This window comes from Giraffa tippelskirchi, chromosome X, assembly GCF_054371585.1.
Source record: "Giraffa tippelskirchi isolate mGirTip1 chromosome X, T2T-mGirTip1v1.2.pri, whole genome shotgun sequence".
Taxonomy (NCBI): domain Eukaryota; kingdom Metazoa; phylum Chordata; class Mammalia; order Artiodactyla; family Giraffidae; genus Giraffa; species Giraffa tippelskirchi.
Window position 1 is genome coordinate 23,627,773 of NC_137289.1, and position 24,251 is coordinate 23,652,023.

General features: G+C 40.5%; 1 protein-coding gene, 1 non-coding gene and 1 pseudogene across 5 annotated transcripts in view; 1 reads left to right on the forward strand and 2 right to left on the reverse strand.

Annotated features, from left to right (window-relative positions):
• The window catches only part of ZDHHC9 (zDHHC palmitoyltransferase 9), a 33,638-nt gene extending 10,266 nt beyond the window's left edge, over positions 1-23,372 (forward strand). For 2 of the 3 annotated variants that reach the window (XM_081567447.1, XM_081567448.1), the window contains 8 exons: positions 2,270-2,430; positions 6,526-6,684; positions 15,398-15,535; positions 16,451-16,499; positions 17,254-17,356; positions 18,145-18,248; positions 18,649-18,745; positions 21,809-23,372. In XM_081567447.1, coding sequence (XP_081423573.1) covers positions 2,270-2,430; positions 6,526-6,684; positions 15,398-15,535; positions 16,451-16,499; positions 17,254-17,356; positions 18,145-18,248; positions 18,649-18,745; positions 21,809-21,922 — 925 coding nt within the window. In that variant the 3' untranslated portion in view covers positions 21,923-23,372. Of the gene's footprint in view, positions 1-866; positions 930-2,269; positions 2,431-6,525; positions 6,685-15,397; positions 15,536-16,450; positions 16,500-17,253; positions 17,357-18,144; positions 18,249-18,648; positions 18,746-21,808 lie in introns of those variants that run through there. The other variant, XM_081567449.1, reaches the window with a different exon arrangement.
• TRNAG-CCC (transfer RNA glycine (anticodon CCC)) lies at positions 2,902-2,974 on the reverse strand. Its single transcript has one exon. It is a non-coding gene; the product is annotated as a tRNA-Gly (tRNA).
• Positions 10,599-14,446, reverse strand: LOC145537027 (adapter molecule crk-like; annotated as a pseudogene). Its single transcript, XR_014076137.1, has 4 exons — positions 14,154-14,446; positions 14,063-14,069; positions 13,424-13,794; positions 10,599-13,253 (listed from the first exon to the last, which is right to left on the reverse strand). The product of XR_014076137.1 is annotated as an adapter molecule crk-like (transcript).
• Positions 23,373-24,251: the final 879 nt, after the last annotated feature.

The window sequence follows — 24,251 nt, forward strand, 5'->3', positions numbered from 1 at the left end:
TTGAAATGAGGCTTTAGTTAAGCTCGGGCCTTCAAGGCGTGGGGGCATCATTAATGTATGTGTTTGTGTTCTACTCTCTCTGTATCTTTTCCCTCGAATAAAACAGTTTAAACTCCCTTTGGTGGCCAATCAGATGGCTCTGATTTTTCTAAGGCTTTTCATTGGCAATGATACACCCAGGGCAGTCCGAATTCTGGAGATGTCACTTCTTTGTTTTCAAGAGTGATTTTAGGGATGGGCAGTGATGAGGAAGATGGCTATTTTCTGCCAGTGTGGTAATTTCACTTGGCTTGTCTCGGAGGTAGAACCTTGTGTTTCTCCTGTGTCCTTTTGGGTCCCTGATGAGTGCAGGTGACTTTTCTGAAATCACTTCTTGATTATCTGTACCAGTGAAGGGGAGCAGTGGAAAAGAGGGTAATCCACAAGCTCATGCTATGCAAGGACCTTCATTACCCTGAGCTCAGTTAGCCAGATCCTGCCCTTGGATTTTAAGAGAAGGAAGAAAATCATACAGAAGCAAGCTGAGAGCAAGGATTTTGTTAAAAACAAACGACCAGGCAAGCAAACAAAAAGCCACAGAAATCATTTGCAAATTCATTCCGTATGATCACCTTCATGGCAAATTGCTCAGCCAAGCAGTACAGTTGGTTCCCACCCACCATGCAGTTGAGTGTGTGGCAGGGAGGCAGGAGAAGGATCTCACGGGGACTGTTCCAAACGTGCAGCGAAGGTACAGCCTGGGGTTAAAGGTCTACTCCGAGTGGACAGCGGCGTGCTTAATCCCCATGCTGATGAGGTAAGCCTTTTTCCTTAGCTTACTCTCTTCACTCTCCCTCTGGTCCTTGTTCATCTACTTATAGTGAGCTTCCAAGACAAGATTTCTGTGTTGAAGGAGGAAATATGCATCAGGAGAAGGAGAATAAAAATAGGTCAGTGATAACTCTCATCACATATTCCCATTTATTTGGTTTAATATTCAGTTCAACTGGACAAGTATTTGTTGATAGTTTCTTTGTTCCCATACTTGTATTAGGCTCAGGGAGATAGAGATCCATAATGATAATGCTAATAGCTGACATTTACTTAGTATTTACTATGTGTCAAGGGCAGTTCTAAGCATTTTATTTATATTCATGCATTTGAGCCACACAACCACCCTATGAAATACTACTATTATCATCTTCATTTCATAGGTAAGGAGACAGAAGTTAACTCAGTTACCCCAACTAGGAGCTGGTAGAGCCAGAATTCAAACCCAGGCGTTCCCACTCCTGAAAGGCAAGGTTCTTGCTCTTCAGAAGTTTAATTGGGGGAGATGAAGTTAATGTAGTGAAAAACAGTGCAGTTTAGGATAGGCCTTTGGAAGAGGCAAGACCTCACTAAATCCCAGATTCTTCAGCTATCACAGATGTAGTATGAGAAGTGGATGCTACAGTGCATCTGAAGAGCCAAGTGCATATGGTGTGTGCTCAATAAATTGTGGCTGCAATGGTGACAGTGATGGCATTGATGGCTTTGGATCTGAAAGGCCAGTAGAGCTGGGATATCCAGAGAGGGAGAGAAATGGCCTTCCAGGTGAGTTAAGGGGAAAGAGGGGAAGAAAATATGCTATTGAGAAGGGATGCTAAAGAGATACAGTTTTCTTATTCACTTGCTTATGGTCACTGGTTACCTACTGGCTGAGCTAACTGAGGAAGGAAGAGGAGTGAGTGGATGTTGCAGAGTCAGGCAACATCTTTGAAGCTTTTCAGTGGCCTTTGAACACACTGGACATACCATCTGTTTGACACTGGGACTCTGCTTCATGGCTGGTCCTTATCTTTTCTTCCCCCTCCTTGGGCTCAGGCCAAATGTCAGATGAGTGAGTATGAAAAACTTTAGACATTCTCAGAGTGAGAGCAACCTGTGGTGCTTACAATCCAGGCTCAGTTACATCCCAGACCTTAACAGGTATGAGCCTTTGCTGAAGTGCATAGGAAATGTGGCTCCCAGCAGACTGATGGGAGGGACTGGGCTTGGGGGTATCAGAGGTCCCTTAGACTATCTCCTGTATATTATAGGTAGCATCAATCAATGATGTGTTTGTTGAGCTCCTAGTATGTACAGAACCATATGTTAGGAGGTTTTGGTAATTTGAGAAAAGTAAAAATATGTTCCTGCCCTTGAAGTACTGTGATTTTGTTGTGGAGACCAGAGTGACACACTGGTAATAATTCGAGGTCAGTATTGGGTAGGAATAACTAAGTGTTCGATTGTCTGCTTTCTTCAGATGCCGCTACCTGGCTGTTCAGCTGTCTCCTGCCATCCCTGTGTTCGCTGCCATGCTATTCCTTTTCTCCATGGCTACCCTGCTGAGGACCAGCTTCAGTGATCCTGGAGTGATCCCTCGGGCCCTACCAGATGAAGCAGCTTTCATAGAAATGGAGATAGGTGGGTTTTCTGACCAGCTGGCAAGATGCTGTACAGTGAGTGGCTTTGATTGGTAAGGGAGTGGAATCATAATTATAGTTGCAGATTAATACTCACTTCCAGCCTTTTCCCCCAGAGATCCTGAATCTGAGATCATTACCATTCAGTAAAGAATGTGAACTTCATTCTTTCCTCTTTTGGGTTGCATTTCAGGAAGGATTTCTTACCAAGGTCCTGCTACACTGTTTCCAAGAGGATTTTTTTTTTTTAATTAAAAAATAAAAACTTTTTGGGGGTCATCAATTCATTTGATTTTTTTAATGAAAAATATAAAACTTCTCTTCATAAAAATATTCTTATATATCACACACATACAATTTTTTAATATTTATTTTTATTTATTTATTTGGCTGCGCTGGGTCGTAGTTGTGGCACATGGGATTTTTGTTGGGGTTTGCAAGATCTTTTTAGTTTTCAGCATGTGGGATCTAGTTCCCTGACCAGGAATTGAACCTGGGCCCCCTGCATTGGGAGCTCAGAGTCTTAACCACTGGACCACCAGGGAAGTCCCTGGATATAATTTCAGGAATTCATAGATCTTTTGAAGCACTCACATGGGTTTCTAACTAAGAATTCCTGCTTTAGGGAAACACAGGATGAATGGGGACAGTTATGGTGCCAGGGACCATTGAGAATTCTAGGAATGGTAAAGGAAGTAGTTACAAGCTCATCACAGTGCAGTCTGCAGCTCAGGGTAGGGCTCTTTGGGACAGAGATGAAGTGCTATACTAACCAGGAGCCAGCCAGGGTGCCTTCATGAATTGAAGCAGAACATTCCAGAACTCGAGGAGGGGATATCCTAGGAGCTCACACTGCAAAAGAAGGCTCTGATGCCAGTACTCAGAGAGACTGGGAGCCCACCAGATGCGATAGCAGTTGGTGCCTGCCTAAGTTGTTCTCAAGTCTGATATTCAAGTAGCTAGAGTCAGTATCCAAGTCACGTAGAGTAGAAGAAAAGGACTCAGGACTTCTAAGACTAAAAGCCGTGCCAATGGAGCACCGATCCATGGTTAGCCTTTAGTTCCTTCAGGTGCTTTGTTGTTATTGTTGCTTGTTTGTTGGGATTTTATTAATAATAATATTATTTTATTTAATTAAAAAGATACAAACATGTTAAGAGTTCTAATAGGTATTATATTGCATTTATATCTTATTTTTGAGAGAATTTATATTTGTATAAATATTATATGCCTCTCCAAGAAGATAGTATATTTTTCTGTATTTTCAGACTGAATTTTATACCCTTTGATACAATTTTTATCATTTTTAATATAATTTCTGTACTTCTCATCCTGAGTTTATTCTTAATGTTTATATGGGTGCTGTTGTCAAGGAAATGTTTTCTCCCAGTTCTAGTTGCTTTCTTTTTCCCCCCACAGTTTTATTGAGATATAATTGAAATGTGGCATTGTGTAAGTTTAAGATGTACAATGTTTTGATTTGCTATTCTTGCTTTGAAAGCTTCCAGCTTTTGTATTTCTTTTGTTTATTTAACTGTGTTTATCTTGCTTCTTAGTGGATTTCTTTTCAAAAAATTTCAGCCTGTTTTAGTTGTGCTAAGGGGACACAAGTTTGTGCACATCTGAGCTCAGACCACTTAGGGATGCAGTGAAGGTGGGAGTTGTGGAAAGGAAACAGAGGTGGGGTTTGTTGGCACAGCTGGAGTTGGGGAAGACCTGGGCTAGTTAGCAGCAAGATAGGAAGGGACAGTTGTGAGTGTAGTCTTTGCTCTCTCTGGGTTATTCTTTTATCATCCTCTTTCCATTCACATTTGGAGAAACTGAAGGTCAAGGCAGTGCTCTGACGTGATCTTGCCTCTCACAGCAGACGGTTAGCAAGGTTAGCTCTGTTTTGCCAGATTGCTGGGCCCAGGGCCCAGGCTTGAGCTGTCAGGTTGTTACCTCTGCATTTAGCATGTTTTTCTCGATAGTAGAGTGTATTCTTCAGTTCATATATGTTTATGTTAACAAGTTTTTTTCAACTTACATTTGGTCCTGTACTAGGTATGCTGTGGGTGGGGGCTGGGTAGGGGAGAGAAGAAGACATGTGGTTCCCTTGCATAGTAGCCCACCTCACGGGGAGGGTGAGCCATGAACTCTGTCTCCCAGGTGCCTTCATGCAAAGCACATGCAGAGGAATGTTAAGGTGACATGCTGGTACTTATATTATCCTCTAATGAATAGCTTTCCCCATTCTCTTAAGACTTATGTCACACTGTTATTGTTTGATTTCACAGCATCCACCCCACTCCGCAAAAAAAGGAAAAAAGTTCCATATGGCAGATATTTTTAAAATCAAAGTGAATTGAAAAAAATCTGTTTTTAGAATTATCCTGCACAGCAAGGGTGCAACGAGACAGGCACTCTCACATGCTACAGATGGGCGGGCATGCATTAAATTGATACAATCTGTCTGGGAGGCAGTTTGGCAATAAGTGACATGGGCCTTAAGGGTTCTTACCCTTTGACTCAGTAATTTCACTTCTCTCAGGATTAGCTAAAGGAAATAATCCGGGATGTACACAAATAATCGTAGAAGGATTTTTAATGCATCGTTTTTTTTCTTTTTCCTAGCTATTTTAAGACAGCAACTTAATATATTACTGCTCAGACTTCAACATGTTTTCCTTTTTTTCTTTATGATTTAGCAATAAATTTTAACACATAAACATATTCTTGAGGAAAAGGAGGAGATTGTGATTAGGGTGGAGATCAAAGGGAATAAGCTTTGTCTTTAATGTTTTAAGTTTTTGCGTGCAACATCATTTAAATAGCAAAATTCCAGAGACAGCTTAAATGCCCAATAACATGGATTGGTTAAAATAATTGCAGTACATGCATTATGGTACAATATGCATAATGATGTTTTCAGGAAAAAACAATTAACAACTGTGGAAAAATGCCCATTGTAAATATTAAGTGAAAAATACCGGGTATAAAATTGTATCTATAATATAATCTCAAATTTAAAAAATTATGGATGTTTGTTTATCTGTTGAATAGAGGGAAATACACCAAAATGCATAAATATCCCTGAGTTGAGAGATTATCACTGATTTTTCTTATCTCCTATTCTTATTTTCTGTTTTTTCAATTTTGTTTGCAGTAAGCATGTATCACTTATTTTTAAATAATTGTTTTTCTGATTCTAAATATTGCCAGTTTTTCCATGCATATGTTTACTTTTGCAAGATAAAATCCTTTATACCTGTTTCTTTTTTTTTTTTTTACTTTTTTTTGTTTGTTTGTTTTGCCATACATTGACATGAATCCACCATGGGTGTACATGTTTTCCCCTTCCAGAACCCCCCTCCCACCTCCGTCCCCATCCCATCCCTCCGGGTCATCCCGGTGCACGAATACCTGTCTCTTTTTAGCATACATTTTCATTTTTCAGTATGTTGTGAACATTTTCCTGTGTCATTTAAAATGCATACATCATTTAAAATGGCTACATAATATTCCATCCCATGTGTGTATCATAATTTACTTGACCAATCTTCTACCATGATATTGAGGTTATTTTCAGTCTTTCACTATTAAAAGGGACTTCTGTGACATATATTCTGCATTAACATCTTTTGTACATCTCTTTGTAATTTGGTAAGTTCCTAGAAGTTTAATTGCTGGGTCAAAAGTATACACATTTAAAATTTTGGTAGTCACTGCCATATTGCTTACTAGTACCTCCTCCCCATCCTTGCCAACACTGAGTATTTTTCTTTCTAATATTTGTTAATATAGAAAGTGGAAATGGTAACTTTGTGTTAATTTTTTCTTTCTTTGATTATAGGTAAGTTGGATGTTTTCATTTCATATATTTTTTAGCCATTTTTATTTCTTCTTATATGAATGTTTTTCGTTGTTATCAGCCAAAAAGCTTGAAGATACACTTTTTTACATGTAAACAAAATAGTTGCATGGCACTCAGTGGAGTTTTGGGAAGATACTCTTGTGATGTTGAGAGTCTAGTCTGGAGATGACAGTGGGCCTAGGGAAACTGATTATTCTCATTGCTCTTGGAGAGGAGGTATTAACTGTCTTTATTGATCCACAGAAGCTACCAATGGTGCAGTGCCCCAAGGCCAGCGACCACCCCCTCGTATCAAGAATTTCCAGATAAACAACCAGATTGTGAAACTGAAATACTGTTATACATGCAAGATCTTCCGGCCTCCTCGGGCCTCTCATTGCAGCATCTGTGACAACTGTGTGGGTGAGTAAATCCAAAAGGGCTTTGCCTGGGGGAAAGGCTGAGCTGAAGAGGATCAGAATGATTTTTCTCAGGAAAAATCAGTGCGGATGGGAAGATAGATAGAAAATGAGCTAGATTTAGTTTAGAAACTTTAGACGGGAAACAAGCTTCTGAACAGTTGTAAATCAACTGTACTTCTGTAGATCAGATCATAATTTAAATATCCTCTCGTCTAAAAATGAAAAAAAAAAAAACCCTCTTGTAAATGAAGAGATAAACTTTACTTGTTTTTCAAATCTGAATTTTCCTCTGCTGAATCTGTTTCAAGTGGAAACCACCTTACAAAGGGGGAGGAGAATCCTAGTCCACTGGAGGGCAGCATCGAGGAAGGAAGGGCTAAATAAGAAGTGGTGTTCCCAAGAAGAAAAAAGTTGCTAACACTTATTGAATTTCTCGTATATATTAGGCAATGTGCTAAGTGCTTTCCCTTTCTCCCATTTAGGACTTATAAAAACACCTTAAGGTAGATAATATCCCCATTTTACAGATGAGGAAATAGGTGAAGCACCTTTGGGTAGGTTCATATGAGGCTGGAAAGGGTCTGATTCCAAAATCCTCATTTGTTCTTTCTCTGCTTCTGCTTCAAGTGTGGCGGATGTATGTGTGCATAATACAGGGGTCTGTACTTCTATCTGCATATATATGTGACTTAGTTGTAATCACTGCCTAGTGTATGCTGAGCCCTGGGAAAGATCAAAAACAGATAGTAAATACGTCTTTTGAAAGGCAGATGTGTGCAGTTCCTTATATTATCAATAGGCATTCTTCCAGCATTCTTTGTATATGCCATGGAGTATGCCTGAGTACATTGCTTTCCTCTTTTCAGCCAATTCTTTTAAGATTAATTGTGGGAAAATGTATCTTACTTTAAATGGTAAAAGCTATATGTAGATAGGATTTTTATAAATTGAAGCATTTTAAGTGAACCAGGAAACTTGATATTTCAAGAAAGTCTGATGTAACGGTTTTCAAAAAGAATTCCCTCTCCTTATTAATATTCTTAAACATAAAGAACTCATGCAAGTTGATTTTTTTTAAGAAGAAGCCCTAATATTTCAGTAGAAATATGGACAGCAGATAAAACAGGAAATGCAATTACTTAGTTAACACGAAAAAAATGTTCATCTCTACTCAACATCAAAGAAAAAAATTAAACAAGATATTTTTAAATCTAGAAATTCAGCAAGGAAAACTTGATAATGCTTCGTCCTACACTGGTGAGAGTATAAACTGGAACAAACTTTTTGGAAGGCAACCTAGTAAAATTCATGCCTTAGATCATGTATACTCTTTGATGCCACTAACTTGCTTTCTAGGGATCTATCCCAAGAAAGTAATTAGGGATATTGTAAAAGATTTAGGTATGGACATATTTACCTCCAGATTATTATAATAATTAAAAATTGGAAAGAACCTTATTGTTCACCAGTAGATAGATGGTCAAATAAATTGTGGGACATTCATACAGTAGACTTCTGTCTATGGGAAAAGCTCATCCTAGAGAGCAGAATGAAATAAAATAGAAGATAGGCTACATTTATAGTGTGATCTCAGTTACCCATTGAAAAAAATATAAGTATGTATAAAGAATTATGCACAGAAGTACTCTAGAATGCTTATTGTCTATTATCTATAGGTTGTGGGGTTATAAGGGATTTTGTTTCCTTCATTAGAAAAAAATTATTTTCAAGTTTTCTACAATCAGCATGTACTAGTTGTATGAGTTGTACTAGTTGTAAAAAGTGTGATTTTAATATAGTAAAAATATATCTGTATAAATATGTATTTTCCAATGTTTTTTATATGGCAGGTTTGTTTAAAGTAAGGCTATCTTCATTCCTTTTTCTGAAAAGATAATGCAGCCCTTTAACTAGGAGATGCACCATTCTTAACACTGTTATTTTTTTGATTGGTACACAGCTCATTGTGCTTTAAAAATGATGTATTTTATTTTTGTCGTTTTTTTTGATTCATTAAAATAATACAAGTTCATTATAGAAAAGACGGGAAGTACAGGTGTAAATAAAACTTAATCCCAAACTCACTCTCCATTTTGTTATATTTCCTCTAGTCTTTCTCTTGTTTGTAAAATTGGGTCATACATGATAGAGTTTTTAGTCCTGCCTTTGTCACTTAATGTTATATCCTGAGCATTTTTCTACATCTTTAATAAATGTTTTTTGAATACATTATTATTATTATTTTGGCCTCACTGCACGGCATGTGGGATCTCAGTTCCCCGACTAGGGACTGAACCCACATCCCTGCATTGGAAGGCAGTGTCTTAACCACTGGACAGCCAGGGAAGTCCCTGAATATGTTATTTTAATGACTGCATAATCCATCATATGGCTATATTCTAGTTTATTTAGGCAATCTGCTATCAGTATAATTCACAGTCCTACTTCATTATTAAAACACATTAATCAAAATTATTAAGTTTAGGGATGTGGTGAAATTGAAACCTTCATACTTTTCTGGTGGGAATGTAAAATGGTACTGCCAGTGTGAAAAATACTTTGGCAGTTGTTCAAAAAGTTAAACAAAATTATATGGCTCAGCAATTCCACTGGGTATATACCTGTATTAGTGTGCCTAGGCTGCCATAACAGAATACCACAGACTGAGTAACTTAAATAACAGAAATTAATTCTGTCATAGTGCTGGGTGTTAGTGGTCGAAAATCACAGAGCCAACTGGGTGGATTCCTGATGAGGATTGCAGGTGGCCACCTTCTGGCTGTGTCCTCACCTGGCCTTTTCTCTGTGCTCGCATACTTCTGGTGTTGCTTCCTTTTCTTATAAGGCTACCAGTTGTGTTGGATTAGGGCCCAACCCTTATGATCTCATTTAACTTTAGTTATCTCCTTAGAGGCCATGTCTCCAAATACAGTCACATTGGGGCTTAGGGCTTCAACATATGAATTTTAGGGAGGAGGGGATGACACAATTCTGTCCATAGCAATACCAGAAAGAACTGAAAAACAGAAACTCAAACATGCTTGTACATCAGTGTTCACAATAGCCAAAAGATGGAGGCAATCCAAGTGTCCCTCAACAAATGAACAGATAAGTGAAAGTGTGGTATAGCCACACAACGGAATATTTTTCAGTCATAAGGAGGAATGTAGTGCTGATACATGCTATAACATGGATGAGTCTTGAAAACATGCTGAGTGAGAGAAGTCAGACGCAAAAGGCCGTATATTGTATGATTCCACTTGAGTGAAATATCTAGAATAAGCAAATTCATAGAGATAGAAAGAAGATTAGAGGTTACCAGGGGCTGGGAGAAGGGGAAAATGGAAAGTTAATACTTAATGAGTACAGAGTTTCTGTTTAGGGGTGATGAAAATTTTTGGAAATAAGTAGTTGGTGGGATGGTTGCACAACACTGTGAATGCAATTAATGCCAGTGAATTTTACACTTAAAATTGGTTAAAATGGCAAATTGTATGTTTTATATATTTTACCACAATAACAAATTTAATGAAAAAGTATTGACCCTAAATTTCTGTGCTCTTCTCTACTTCCTTATGAGAAATTACTAAAAATGGATTTATTCTGCCAAAGGGATGTGAACAGTATTAAGGCTCTTGATACGTGTGCCCAAATTGCTTTCCAGAAAGGGTCTCTCAATTTGTAGTTCCACAAACAGTATATTATACATTTTACCCTGTTCTCACTAGCATTGAATGTTATTTTATATATCCTTATTTTGATAGGCAAAACCTTTCTTATTGTTGTATTAGTATTGCACTGGCTTATTAATGAATCAGAAGACTAAATATATGTTTATGTGGTATTATTAACTGTTTTGCTTTTTGACTATTTTCTTGAAGGAGTATTTGTATTTAATTATTGATTTATAAGGACTTTTATTTTTTTTTTTATTTTTTTATTTTTTGGCCATATTTTTATTTACAACATATACTATAAACATATACAATACATGCTACAAAAAAACATTTTTTAAAATTTAACTGTCAAGAAAGTGTATAGTGTTATAATACAATGGCACATGTTTCATATTTTATTTCAAATTGGTTTGCTTATCATCCATTTCAAACCTTTAATAGTGAAATGTTACTTATGGATAATTAAAATTATCTATTTGCATTATTAACAATAAACAATTCCAACAATTAATAAGAATTAACCATGTCAAATATTAGTATCCAAAAAAATGGGTTTTTGCAGAAATTATTATATAAAATATAGCAGCCAATTTCAGTTTATTTTGCTCAGTGACAATGTACATACGCACTTGAATAGGATTCTTGCATTTGCTTTTGGAAGATACTTATAAGAAGTCCTTTGAGTTCTTAAGGTCCAACAACTGCCAACCCAGCCAAATCCAACCCAACAACTCATGTAATGGCTTTGGACAACCGATCACTGAGAAAGTCTTAATGATTTGGATAGAGCTGCATGTTCCACCAAAATTACATATGATGAAAAGAGACATTACAAGCAAATATCAAGGTCAGAGGCAAAAAAAAAATACAAACATTCAAATCAGTTGTGACAAAGCTTTTCTACAAATATTTCAGATGTCATACTTTCAGGAAAACAAGATTTAACGTGTATCGGGTTTTACAGTATCTATGCTCTAACTCAAAATTTAAGAGTCATCAGATAGAATTAAGTCTAGTATTGCAAACCTGTCCATTCAACATTATTGAGCACCCACTATGTGCATAGCACTGTGCTAACATTTTAAAAGTTGAGTATTAATGTCTTTATCAAGCACTATCTTAGTGTGAGGTAAAAATATATTAAATTAGCGTCAACTCATTAGTTTGCTGTGGTAATGTATGTAATCCTGTGCCAGCTGGCTTCCCTGTGCCATATAATGAGCTTCTGCACACCACACATTCACTCTCACAAATCTGTATGCCGGCTGTGCCAGGCACGGTGCTAGTCACTGGGATATCATGATTTGGCATACGTTCAATGAATGCAAATTAATCTTAACCTAAGCAAAACAACTGGAAAAATACATTACTTTTCTAAAATGAGGCCGAAAGCAAAGAACATGGTGTTTCTATTGGTCATATCACACCACAGACCAGTAAGTGCCTCTAGAATGGGAACTAAATTTGAAAAAACTAAATTTCATATGGTAGTCTAAATAGCCTACATCATTTTTGGTCTCAGAAGTCAATTCTTTGGAGCACCTGACCCTATATAAACCATTCCATACTTAAAAGGGTTTGTAAACTAAACTTGAACATAAAGAGAAAGAGCCCCAAGTGAAGGCAGTTTATAACATAGTGTATTTCAAGCACTATTCTGGCCATATGAAATGAATAATACATAAGTAATTCATGATCAGTTCAAACATTTTTCAAAGCACTAAAACCCTATCCCCAAACTCATGTAACTTTAACTTGATTTTCATACAAGTTGTACATAAAGCAAAGGGCAGAATTTGGCCCCTCAACCGTCCGTGGACTATTCTAAGTGATTGGTCCTTCCACTCCAAGTAGAAGCTAAGAATTCCAAAAAGTCCCCTGATAGAACAATGGCACTGAGGAGAATGGCCCTGCTGGATCCCGTTAGCCAGGAGTCCACTGAACTGTGGTAGCAATGTGAACCTACTATGACCCCTTGAGGGATGGCAGAGAGCTGGGAGTTTGGCTGTCCACGCAGTGAATCCAATACTGGCTTAAAGCTATGCACTGAATAAAGTGCTCTGCACATCCTGCTTATTATCTGTAATGAAAATAAACACTTATCTTGAGAATTAACCTATCTGCAGGTTTAGGGAAAAGGAATTACAAGGCTTGAAAGAATCCCAAGAAAAAGTATGAAGCATTGACTGGGAAGGAAGACAAATGCCTCTAGTAGTGTCCTCAGAATTCTCAGGATTCGAACTGTCAGAGTGAGTCATACAATGGTCATGTTCCATAAATGAAAAAGCAATCCCACTGGGTACTATTCACACGTGCATGATTACTTCATGGGGTGGAAGGGAACAGTCTATTGCCATTTGACAGCATGGTTTCAGAATGAAAACCAAACCATTGAAGAAATCAGGGTAAGTGGTGTGCAACACTTCTCTCCCGTCCATCAGTTTTCCACAGGTTGATTTGCATTGCCTGAGAAAAGGGAGGCAAGGTGCCGATCCTTTCAGATACACTCAGGCAACAGTGCTACCACCTAAAATCACCAATTCAAAAGTTAACACACAAGCCCTCCAGTTTCGTACCCTGAATATGGTAAATAAGACCAGGGATGGAGTAGTTCAATCTAAAAAAGATCACAGGCAACAGAATGCTTATATAAACTAGACTGCTTTGACATCTGTAAGAAAACTGTATAGATGGCAATTGGAAAAAAAAAAAAGATTGTGCCCATCTGTCAGCAAAACTGTTTGTTGAGCTATACTCAGCTGAAGTCCTCATCGGGATTCTGTTGATCCAGCAGACGGACATGTGTGAATGGGAAGTGACCTCGTTTGCCATTACACTCCCCTTCCCACTGACCACTCACATTAATCTTCGTAACCTTTACCAGCTCACCGACCTCCAAAGCCAAGGCTGTCTTGTCGTAGGCATTAGGGACTCACTTCTGGATTACCCTGGCATAAATGGGCCCATTCTGGAGGTTAGGGAGCGGCGTGTTGACGCTGGGTTGGGCATAGGGCCCAGGCTCCGGCCCACCCAGTGGCTGTGGGTGGGAACCCTCCTGGTTACCTCCAATCAGAGCCGATACTGAGGCGGAGGCAGGTCTATACTTCTCCACGTAAGGGACTGGAATCATCCCTCTCTTGCCTTCACTGTCCTCCGCATTCCACCACTGCTCTTCAGGCTTATCCCGGATTCTCAGGATGTCTCCTTTCTTAAAGGGAAGATCTTCTTCATCATTCCCATTAAAGTCAAAGAGGGCTTGTACATACTCTGCCTCTTCCTGCCTGAGAATCACTCCACTACCCTGCCTGGATCTGGAAACTGGTTCTATCAACGTTGTAGTGTCCAAATAATGTATTTTGTAGAATTCCAGTAAAGCAGGCAATGAATCAAATTCTTGATCTCCTATTCGGAGTCTGGAGGGACTCACTCCTTCTCTCTTGGGCCAAAGATCTGAATTCATATCTGTTATGAAAAGGTGGAGCTCAATATTAAGGTAACAGCTGAGATTAAAGTCTTTAACACCAAGATGTGGGGAAAGCTCAAACAAAGCTGTGGGTTAGTCGTTCAGTCGTGTCCAACTCTTTGCGACCCCATGGATTGTAGCCCACCAGGCTCCTCAGTCCATGGGATTCTCCAGGGAAGAATACTGGACTGCGTTGCCATTTCCTTCTCCAGATCATCTTCCCCACCCAGGGATTGAACCTGGGTTCTCCTGCATTGCAGGCAGATTCCTTACCATCTGAGCCACCAGGGAAGCCCCTGCCGGCGGAGGCTGGGCGGGCGACGGTGGCACGGGCGGGCGACGGTGGCACCGGCGGGCGCGGGCCGCTGCTGTTGATGATGTAGTGGGAGACGCGCGAGTTCTCGGAGACGCTGAGCACATATCCCCCGGGGCTAGTGCTCGAGTCCCGAGTCCCGCACCAGAAACACCCCTTGCCGCTGGCCCTGCAACAGCGCCACCGCCTCCTGCCGACTCAGCCGCCCCCAGTACCAGCTACTCCGCTCCTCCGAGTCGAAGTTGCCCGCCATGGCCGCCTCCGCGCCTACACGCTGGGCCGCCGCCACCGCCGCCGCGCGCGCCCCTCCAGCCCCGGCCCCCGCCGCCCAGCGGACCGGCTCCGGTCTCAGCCTCACAGCAGCCCCCGAAATTTATAAGGACTTTTAATACACTAAGTTACAAAATTCAAATATATTCCTGTCGGGTTTTCTTCCTCTTTAATTTTCCTGATAGTATTTTTAACATATAGGAAATATTTTTTTAAAGTGTATGAAGTCAAATCATTTCTTTGTCATCTGTGTTTTTTTCCATTACTTTTATGCTTAGAAAGCCCTTCTCCATTCATGAGACAAATGTTCACCTGGTATTTTTGGTTATTTTAAGGTTTCACTTTGTTTTTACATTTAACTCTTTAATTCATCTGGAATTACTTTTGATAAATAGTGTGAGGGAAAAATATTGAACCTTATTTTCAATCAAGTAACCAATTGTTTATGGAATGATACTGCCTTTCACCACTGGTTTTGTAGCACTGCATTTCCCAGACAGAAGATTTTTATATATTCTATTTCTGGGCAATTTCCATTCCATTAAGCTATGCCACACCGTTTAAGGTGTATAATTTTTTTTTACTAACTGGAGTTTAAGAAAAACCACACCACTCATTTTTCAAAATTTCCTTGGCTATTTATACCGATTTATTCTTCCTGAACTTAGTAGACTCACTTACTAAGACTTTTCTTTGGAAAAACGAGCTCTGTGCTGTTAACTGACAGTGAGACAGATCACTTAACCCCTCAGTATCCCAGTTTCTTTATCTGTAAAATGGAGAAAAGAATATCTTCTTTTGCCCAACTTCCAGGGTGATTTTGAGGATCGAAGGAGATGGCTGTGAAAACATTGTGAAAAATAAAAACCAGTATTTTTTACAGTTGCAGTACACAAGGATCTTAGGGGTCTGGGAATTAGGTATGAAGTGGATGGTGGGGTTGTGCTTCGTCTTGGAGGCTTTGGTGCTGGACTCTGTCTTTCTCCCACAGAGCGCTTCGACCATCACTGCCCCTGGGTGGGGAACTGTGTTGGAAAGAGGAACTACCGCTACTTCTACCTCTTCATCCTATCTCTCTCCCTCCTCACGATCTATGTCTTCGCCTTCAACATCGTCTATGTGGCCCTCAGTGAGTATACAGAGCAGTGTCTGTTGGTGGAAGGGTGGATGGGGGGAGAAGACTTGAGGACACCTTAGGGGAGTGGTTCCATATCCTGGGGGGACTTTCCCATTGCAAAGGCACCTTAGGACCAGTTAGAAGTGAGCACTACTGTCTGCTCCTGAGCAGAGCTCCAAACATCAGGATTTACTGAGCGTGTTGGCCTTCTCAGTGGCCCTCTGCTGGGGGTCGGGACCATAATTACTGGTTTGTCCCTAGAGTACCTGGCATGTCCCAGGTGATCCCAAAGGTTGGGGATGTGTTTTTGGTGTATGTGTCCTCTCTTCCGCCTCATAAGACTTGCTTGGTGTCAGGTGGTAGAAGGGGTTATACCAGAGAAATGTCTTTTAGTGGCTCATGGTCTGCTTTGGAAGATAGAAGACACACACTTGTGCATGTCTGCACATGCACACATCCCCACACATCCAACAGCCCAAGGACAGACAGGATGTGGAGTTAAAGGAGTGGTCTTCCTCAGGGTAGCTCCCTGGGAAGAGATGAGTTCTGAGCTGGGTTTTGAACAGTGGAGAGATATAGATTGGTGAAGAGAGAGGATTTTTCTTGGATATTCCTGGTTTCTTTCACCTATGAATGCATTTCCCCTTTCCATGCCCATAGCTGGAGGTTAGGGAGAAGGGAGGGGAGCCAGATGCTGGGCTCGTGGCTGACTCTCTAGTCCAGTGTTGGATCCTGCGTTGGAAAGGTGAACCCTTTAGTCAAGAGAGCACCAGCTTGCAGGTGAGTCCCTTACCTGAATGAGGGCTTATCTCTTGCCAGCTCGTAACAAGGATAGGGAGGGAAGAAAGTGAGTAGGCACTAGAGTACGTGGGTATTTTTTACTGAAGTTACTAATCTTGCTTTCTACTCGTCCTCCCAATTTCACAGAATCCTTGAAAATTGGCTTCCTGGAGACATTGAAAGAAACTCCTGGAACATATCCTTCCCTGGCAGTAGGTCCCTGTGCAGCCCTCTTAAACTACTTTTCAGCGTGCTTTCTGTCTGCAGTTCTCCACCATCTCATTTTTCAGACGTCAGAGAGTGCCAATGTCTAAAATTGAAAAATGTAGTCTTAGTGGTAGCAACCAGAATGGAAAATGGCTGGGGCTTAAAGGGATGTCTTTTTTTCACCCTTGTCTCCACTGCTCCCCTCCCAAGTCCTTCGGATCCCAGGCTCAGCCCTGCCTTCTCTAGTGGGCTGTACTTCGCTCTCAATAGACCTCTTGTGTCACTAGAAGTCCCACCTTCCTGTTACAGTTAAGGCTTATTTTGTGCAGCAGTTACATTTCTGAGAAGGAGATTCAACTGGGATTTCTAGAAATCACATTCTGTTTTTTTTTCCCACCAATTTTTTTTGTTTATAGAGTTTGTTTTCCGGTGGCAGAGATGACCATCGTTGTTTTGCTTTGGATCCCTCCTAAATGTCTCTTTCAAAGAGCCAATGATGAATAAACAGACAAACGTCTAAATACACTACATCTGTTAGCTCCTTGTAGTGTATAAACAGGAGTCTGTTACTTTTCACGAGGGATAGAGCCAGTGAGTTTAGAATTCATCCATTGTTATAAATGGATATGTATTTGTGATGTATGTTCCAAGAGGTAAAGATGATGTGATTGGTGCCATGACCATGGGCCGAGGCATTAAGTCCCCTGGTGTGGCTTCTTCAACATTCCTTAACAACACCTCACTGTTCTAGAAGTACTCATTTGCTTCTTCACGCTCTGGTCCGTCGTGGGACTGACTGGATTCCACACTTTCCTTGTGGCTCTTAACCAGACAACCAATGAAGATGTGAGTCAGCTTTTCCTCTCCTCATCACATATTCTTCTACCAAAAGCTTATTCTCTAATTACCTGCTAGAGAACTGTCTCCAGGGTCTGGGAGGTTGAGGTAGGCAGAAGCCAGATGTGGGAGATGGTTAAACCAGGTGTGTAGAAGAACAAGCAGACTGCTTTGTTTGGAGCTGAATGCCCATAGGGAATGAGGAAGAAGAGAGTGAATGATTGGGTGGGCACAAGGTCTTCAGATGTTCATACATCCTTAAAAGTTAACTAATTGGGTTTGGAATGGAGAAGGACAGTTGCATTGAATTACATCCTTGCTTTTAAAAAGGTACTGATTAATCCATATTTACTGTAGAAAATCAGAAACTACAGATAAACAAAAAATAACAAATAAGTCCCTGTAATTTTACCTCCTAGGCCTCACCATTGTTATGATATGATCTATAGTCTTCTAGGCTTGTCTAGACTTGTTCCCATGTTTGTTTATGTGAGTATATTATGTATTTTTAAATGGAAATAATATATAATGCTCAGGTATCTGCATTTTCAACTCTATTGTGAATATTTTTCCATGGCTATGCATATATTTCTTTTTTTTTCTATTGTGGTAAAAGACATGTAGCATAGAACGTACCATCTTAAACTATTTTTAAGTGTACAATTGAGTGGCATTAGTACATTGACATTGTTGTGCAACCATTGCCACCATCCATCTGTAGAACTTTTCCATCTTCCCATGCTCTATGTATTTCTTCAACATAATGTTTAATGTAAGCCTTGGCTTTTATCTTGCAGATCAAAGGCTCATGGACAGGGAAGAATCGTGTCCAGAATCCCTATAGCCACGGCAACATCGTGAAGAACTGCTGTGAAGTGCTGTGTGGCCCCTTGCCCCCCAGGTACTCAAAGGACTGGAAGGTTCTGGAACTCTTGGGACAAGCAGTTAGACTCAATCCTGTCACCTGGTCTGATGTGTTCTTCTGAACATGGCCTCATGGTGTCAAAAGAGGGCTTTCCAGGGATTGTCCCTGGGTGCCATATCTACATGGACCATAGATCACAGGCTGGTTGTTTTGAAGGGATGACCTTTCATTCTTATTTCATCTCTTTATTCCCTTGTTAATGTGGTAGTCCATGATTTGTGGAAGAAAAAAGTGAATGGAAGGCAGGAGATGTGTGCTTGGATCAGGCTAGACTGCCAAAGGGCAGGTTTGTGTTTTCCAGCACACACAGAAAGCAGATGTGGGTGGATGGACAGGTGGATGCAAAGTGTTTTGTTAACTCTGCTATCTCCTTCAGTGTGCTGGATCGAAGGGGTATTTTGCCGCTGGAGGAAAGCGGAAGTCGACCCCCCAGTACTCAAGAGGCGAGTACCAGCCTTTTGCCTCAGGGCCCAGTAAGTGTTCCTGACTTTTTTAAAGCTTTTAGACTTTAAGACTGATTCGGTGATAGAGAGTATAGGCTAAATTTACACCTTAGCGATATAATTAGGCAATTTCATGTCCAGTCACTCCAGCTTCCCTGTGTCTGCTTCTGTGCTGACATTTTCTTAAGATCTTTGTGCCCTTGACATAGATTAAGATCTAGTCATTTCTCCAACATTTTCTGCCAGCCAATGTGCTAAGGATACACCAGTGAACAAGGCACATGATGTCCCTCCTCTTACGGACCTCATTGTGTAGTGGGGATGAGAGACAATAAAACAGGCTATTAGTTGGTACAGTGACAAGTGTCTTGATGAGGGAAGAATAAAATGCTATAGGAGCAATGATAGTGGTCAGGGGAGTGGGTTGGAGTTAGTGGTGTGGTTACCTTGATAGAAGGGGGCTTCCTCTCTGGAATATGCAGGTGTTGTGGAAACTCTCCCAGCTATACTGCTCAGATATACTTTAATAAAGTATGTACCTAAGAAGTTATTAGTTGAACTTTCTTTTTAAATAATAGCTCTATTGAGATATGATTCAGATACCATAAAATCCCAGTTAAAAATGTAGGATTCACTGGTTTGTAATATATTCACAGAATTGTGTGCTATCATCACTACAATCAATTTTAAAACATTTTCATTGCCCTTCCCCTCCCCCCCCAAAAAAACCCTGTACCTGTTAGCAGTCACTGTCCCTTTCCCCCCAGTTCCCTCAGCCCCATCCCCAGGCAACTGTTAATCTGTTTTCTTTTACCGTAGACTTGTTTCTTTAGTACATTTCATGTAAATGCAGTCATATTATATGTAGTCTTTTGTGACTGGCTTCTTTCATTTAGGATTGTATTTTCAGGGTTCATCCATGTTGTAGCTTGTGGCAGTACTTTTTTCCTTTATATGGCTGGATAATATTCCATTATATGGATAGACCACACTTTATTTATCCATTGATCAATTGATAGACATTTAGATTGTTTCCACCTTTTGGTTATTATGAATAATGCTGAAATAAACATGTGTATGCAAGTTTTTACATGGACGTATGTTTTCATTTCTCTTAGCTATATACATGAAATTGAAATTACTGGGTCATATAGTAATTTTATGTTTAACCTTTTGAGGAACGGCTGTACTGTTTTCCAAAGTGGCTGTACCATTTTTTCACCCCCACCAGTTGCATATGAGGGTTCCAGTTTCTCCATATCTTGGGCAACACTTGCTATTATCATCCACCATTTTGATTCTAGCCATCCTTGTGTGTGTGCAGCCATATGTCACGGTAGTTTTGATTTGCATTTCCCTGATGCATAATGATATTGAGCATCTTTTCATGAGTTTATTGGCCAGTTGTGCATCTTCTTTGGAGAAGTGTCTATTCAGATCCTTTGTCCATTTTTAAATTGGATTGTTTGGGTTTTTTTTTAAATTGTTGAGTTGTAAGAGTTCTTTATTCTGTATGTAAGTCCCTTATCAGAGATTTGATTTGCAAAGATTCTCCCATTTTGTATATTGTCTTTTCACTTTCTTGATGGTGTCCTTTCAAGCACAAAAGATTTCAGTTTTGTGTAGTCTAGTTTATCTATTTTGGTTGTTGTTTTTGCTTGCACTTTCATTGTCAGATCTAAGAAACCATTGCCTAATCCAAGGTCATGAAGATTTATACTGTTTTCTTCTAAGAGTTTTATAGTTTTAGCTCTTACGTTTAGGTCTTTGATCCATTTTGAATTAAATTTTGTATATTGTATGAGGTAGAGGGTTCAAATTCTTTATTTTGCATATGGATATCCAGTTGTCTTGGCACAGTTTATTGAAGATTATCCTTACTCTGTTGAATTGTTGTGGTACCCTTGTCAAAAATCAGTTGATCATAAATGTGAGAATCTGTTTCTGGACTTTCAGTCCTATTCCACTGATCAATAAGTTTATTCCTATGCCAGTATTGCACTGTCTGGGTTACTGTAGCATTGTAGTAAGTTTTGAAATTATGAAGTGTGAGTCCTCCAAATTATTCTTTATTTAATTGTTTTGGTTGTGGTCCTTCTAATTTTCATATAACTCCTAGAATCAGCTTATCAATTTCTGCAGATGTACCAGCTGAAATTTTGATGGGGATTGAATTGAATCTGTAGATTAATTTGGAGAATATTATCATCCTAACATGATTAAGTCTTCTGAGCCAATAATATGGACTGTAATCTCATTTATGTAGGCCTTTTAAAATTTCTTTCAACAATATTTTGTAGTTTTCAGAGTGTAAGTTTTATATTTCTTTTGTTACCCTTATTCATAAGTATTTTATTCTTTTTGATGTTATTATAATATAAATGGGCTTCCCTGGTGGCTCATGTGGTAAAGAATCCGCCTACCATGTGGGAGACCTGGGTTGGATCCGTGGGTTCAGAATATCCCCTGGAGAAGGGAACGGCTACCCATTCCAGTAGTCTTTCCTGGAGAATTCCACGGACAGAGGAGCCTGGCAGGCTACAGTCCATGGAGTCACGAAGAGTTGGACACGACTGAGAGACTTTCACTTTCACATAATATAAATGAAACTATTTTGATGACTTCCCTGACTGTATCATTCAGGAGATATTTTCAAAGCAGATATACCATCTGAAGATTTAGCCACCCTACCCTCTTTGGTTTAGAATCACTGTTCTAGTGAGCCACTTATTAGGGCCCAAAGATTGAGAGCCACTGTATGAGACCTTGTGAGACATGTATGTTATTATATTCTGTTGTGAAAGATGGAAAGTGATCTGTATAATTATTTGTGGTCTCATTTATTATTATCATGAATGATAATGGAAACATCTGTCCACAACAGGAAGTTAAGAGTAGAACTCAAACTTCAATTGCCTTCTGTTGAGAAGACAATAGTCTAGTTTTGGTTCTGAGTTTCGGGCTGGTGGGAGCCTATCTGTAGCCATCAGTGTGGTTAATGGGTTCAGAGGATGAGTTCAGTGTCTATGGATTATCTCCATTTGCATTCTGAGGGAGAGCTTTGTATTGACTTTGATATCTTTTCCTTCTAAGGCTCCAATAGACCATCTAAGCAATGAGATGCCAGAGGACACCAGCACTCCTGAAGAGATGCCACCCCCAGAGCCCCCAGAGCCCCCGCAGGAGGTGATGGAAGCTGAGAAGTAGCCTATATATGGAAGAGACTTTCATTGTGTTTGATTAGGGCTGTGAGAGATTAAAGGGGAGAAGGTAAACCTGAGACAGAGAGCAAGTAAGCTGTTCCTCTCACTGTTTTTCTTTGGTCTTTATTCACCCTGTTGTAAACTGGCATTTTCTTGCTGCAAGCTTTTTTAATTTCTGGACTCTAAGCAGTCGCAGAAGATGTCAGTCACCTCTGGTAACTGGACAATGGGTCCCTTGGGCCCTGGCACTGGTTTTCCATGGCCTCAGCCACAGAGCCTCTTTGGACTCCCCCTCTTCCCTCCAGATCCCAGCTCTCTTGCTTGGGGTCACTGGCCCAATCCTGGGGTAAAGGTCCTTGAGACTGGCTCAAATCCCCTCAAGTTGCTGCATGTCACGAGTCCAGAGGCAGTCACAGAGACTGCTGGCCAGGGCATTCTACCTGGATTCTCGAGGCCTTCAGAATGGAGGAGGATGGAGAGTAGGGTTGGAGGATTCTCATGGCTCCAAAGTGCCAACATTGCCAGCAGATCCTTTCAGGAACGGGGCAGGTAGCTTCCAGTTGTTGTATTTATTCGTGTAGCTTCTCCTTTGTCCCCTGTCCACTCTCTTAATACCTAAGCCCCACTCTTTTCCCGTGAGATATATGTAAGTAGTTGCAGTATAGATAACAATTTACATTTCTCGTAGACTACCCAGAAACTTTTTACTACCTGTGCCATTCTCAATAAGAACTTACGAGATGCCAACGGCATGGCCCCTCGCACTCTCTGTCTCATCTCTCCTCCTCTCTCACTAGCCCCTTTTAATTTGTTTTCCCTTTGACTCTTGTTCCCGTTGGGAGCAGGAACGGCAGTAATAAAAGTCTGCACTTTGGTGGTTCCTTTTCCTCAGAGGAAGCCCAAGTGCTCACTTAAACACTACCCCCTCAGACTCCCTGTGTGAGGCCTGTAGAGGCCCTGTATGCACAAATGGGGAAACCAAGGCACAGAGAGGCTCTCCTCTCCTCTCCTCTCCCCCTGTATCCCCTCAAAACAGAAAAAAAATAATAGAAAAAAGAGGATAACAAGTACTTCCATTAGGCCTCGGCTGAGTGAGGAGGGAAAGCCCCGCACTGCTGCCCTCCCGGGTAACCCACTCCAAGGCCTTGGCCCATCTCGGGCTTGGTAACCACACCAGGGGCTTCCTCCAGGCCCCACTCTTCCAGCACTTCCACTGGCAGAGTCCCAGAGTTGCTTCACCCTGGGGGTGGGTTGTGGCCCCCAGTCAGCTCTGCTCAGGACCTGCTCTATTTCAGGGAAGAAAATTTATGTATTATATGTGGCTATATTTCCTAGAGCACCTGTGTTTTTCTCTTTCTAAGCCAGGGTCCTGTCTGGATGACTTCTGGGGAGGGGGGAGTGTAAACCAGAACTTTTAATCTATTTGAAGGTGATTAAACTGTGTCTAATGCAAACTGCCTGCCTCCTCCTTCCCCTTCCACTTCAGGAACCACTGTGGGCTGTGAGTATCTTTGTGTGGTGGTGTGGGGGGTGGGGGTGGAGGTTGAAGGGGTTGCTTATTACTACTACCCGTACTTCCCTTTTCCAGGGGACCCTTGGGTTGGAGAGATTGCTCCCAAACTCTCCACTGATCTATTTTACACTCTGGGTTGAAGTTTACCTTATTCAGAATTATGAAAAAAAAGCCTTTAAAGGCCATGGACAGTGTTAGAAAGATTGGGAGGGTCGAGGGTTATATTAAAATAAGAGAACAAGTTCTTTATTAGGATATTGTTTTTATGCAGATAGATGGTTTTAATTGCAGGTGAGTCTTAGTTATTAAAGCAGGCTCATCAGCCCCCTGCCCCTGGAAATATTTTGTTAGTGATCTTTTACGAGTGATGGTATATATTTCTTTTTAAATGGTCTCTAATCAAAATTCCTTACCAATTCTTGTTTCACTCTCCCCAATTAATCAAAAGTAATGAAACTTGGCTGCTCCCAGATTTTTCTCTATGTCTTCCTATTTTCCTTGTAGCGGGGTTTGAGGGTTAGCAGTCCTTGGAGAGACAGAGAGACACAGAGACTGGGACTGTGACTGGCTCTGATTCCTGTCCTATCTGCCTCTGCTTTCCCATTCTTTTTCTGGCTCTCTAGATTTTGTCCTTGTAGTTAGATTTTAGTCAGTTCAAAAGAAGGCCAAGCCTGGAAAGTTGGGAAGATACTAGATTTTTTTCCATTAACCTGCCACTCAGATGAAACTTTTTAGTCAGTTCTCAGCCCATCTTGTCTCAGCCCATGTCCTCTCTCCTCCTTCAGTTTACCTCAGCCACTCTTCTGTTGACCCTTGGGTC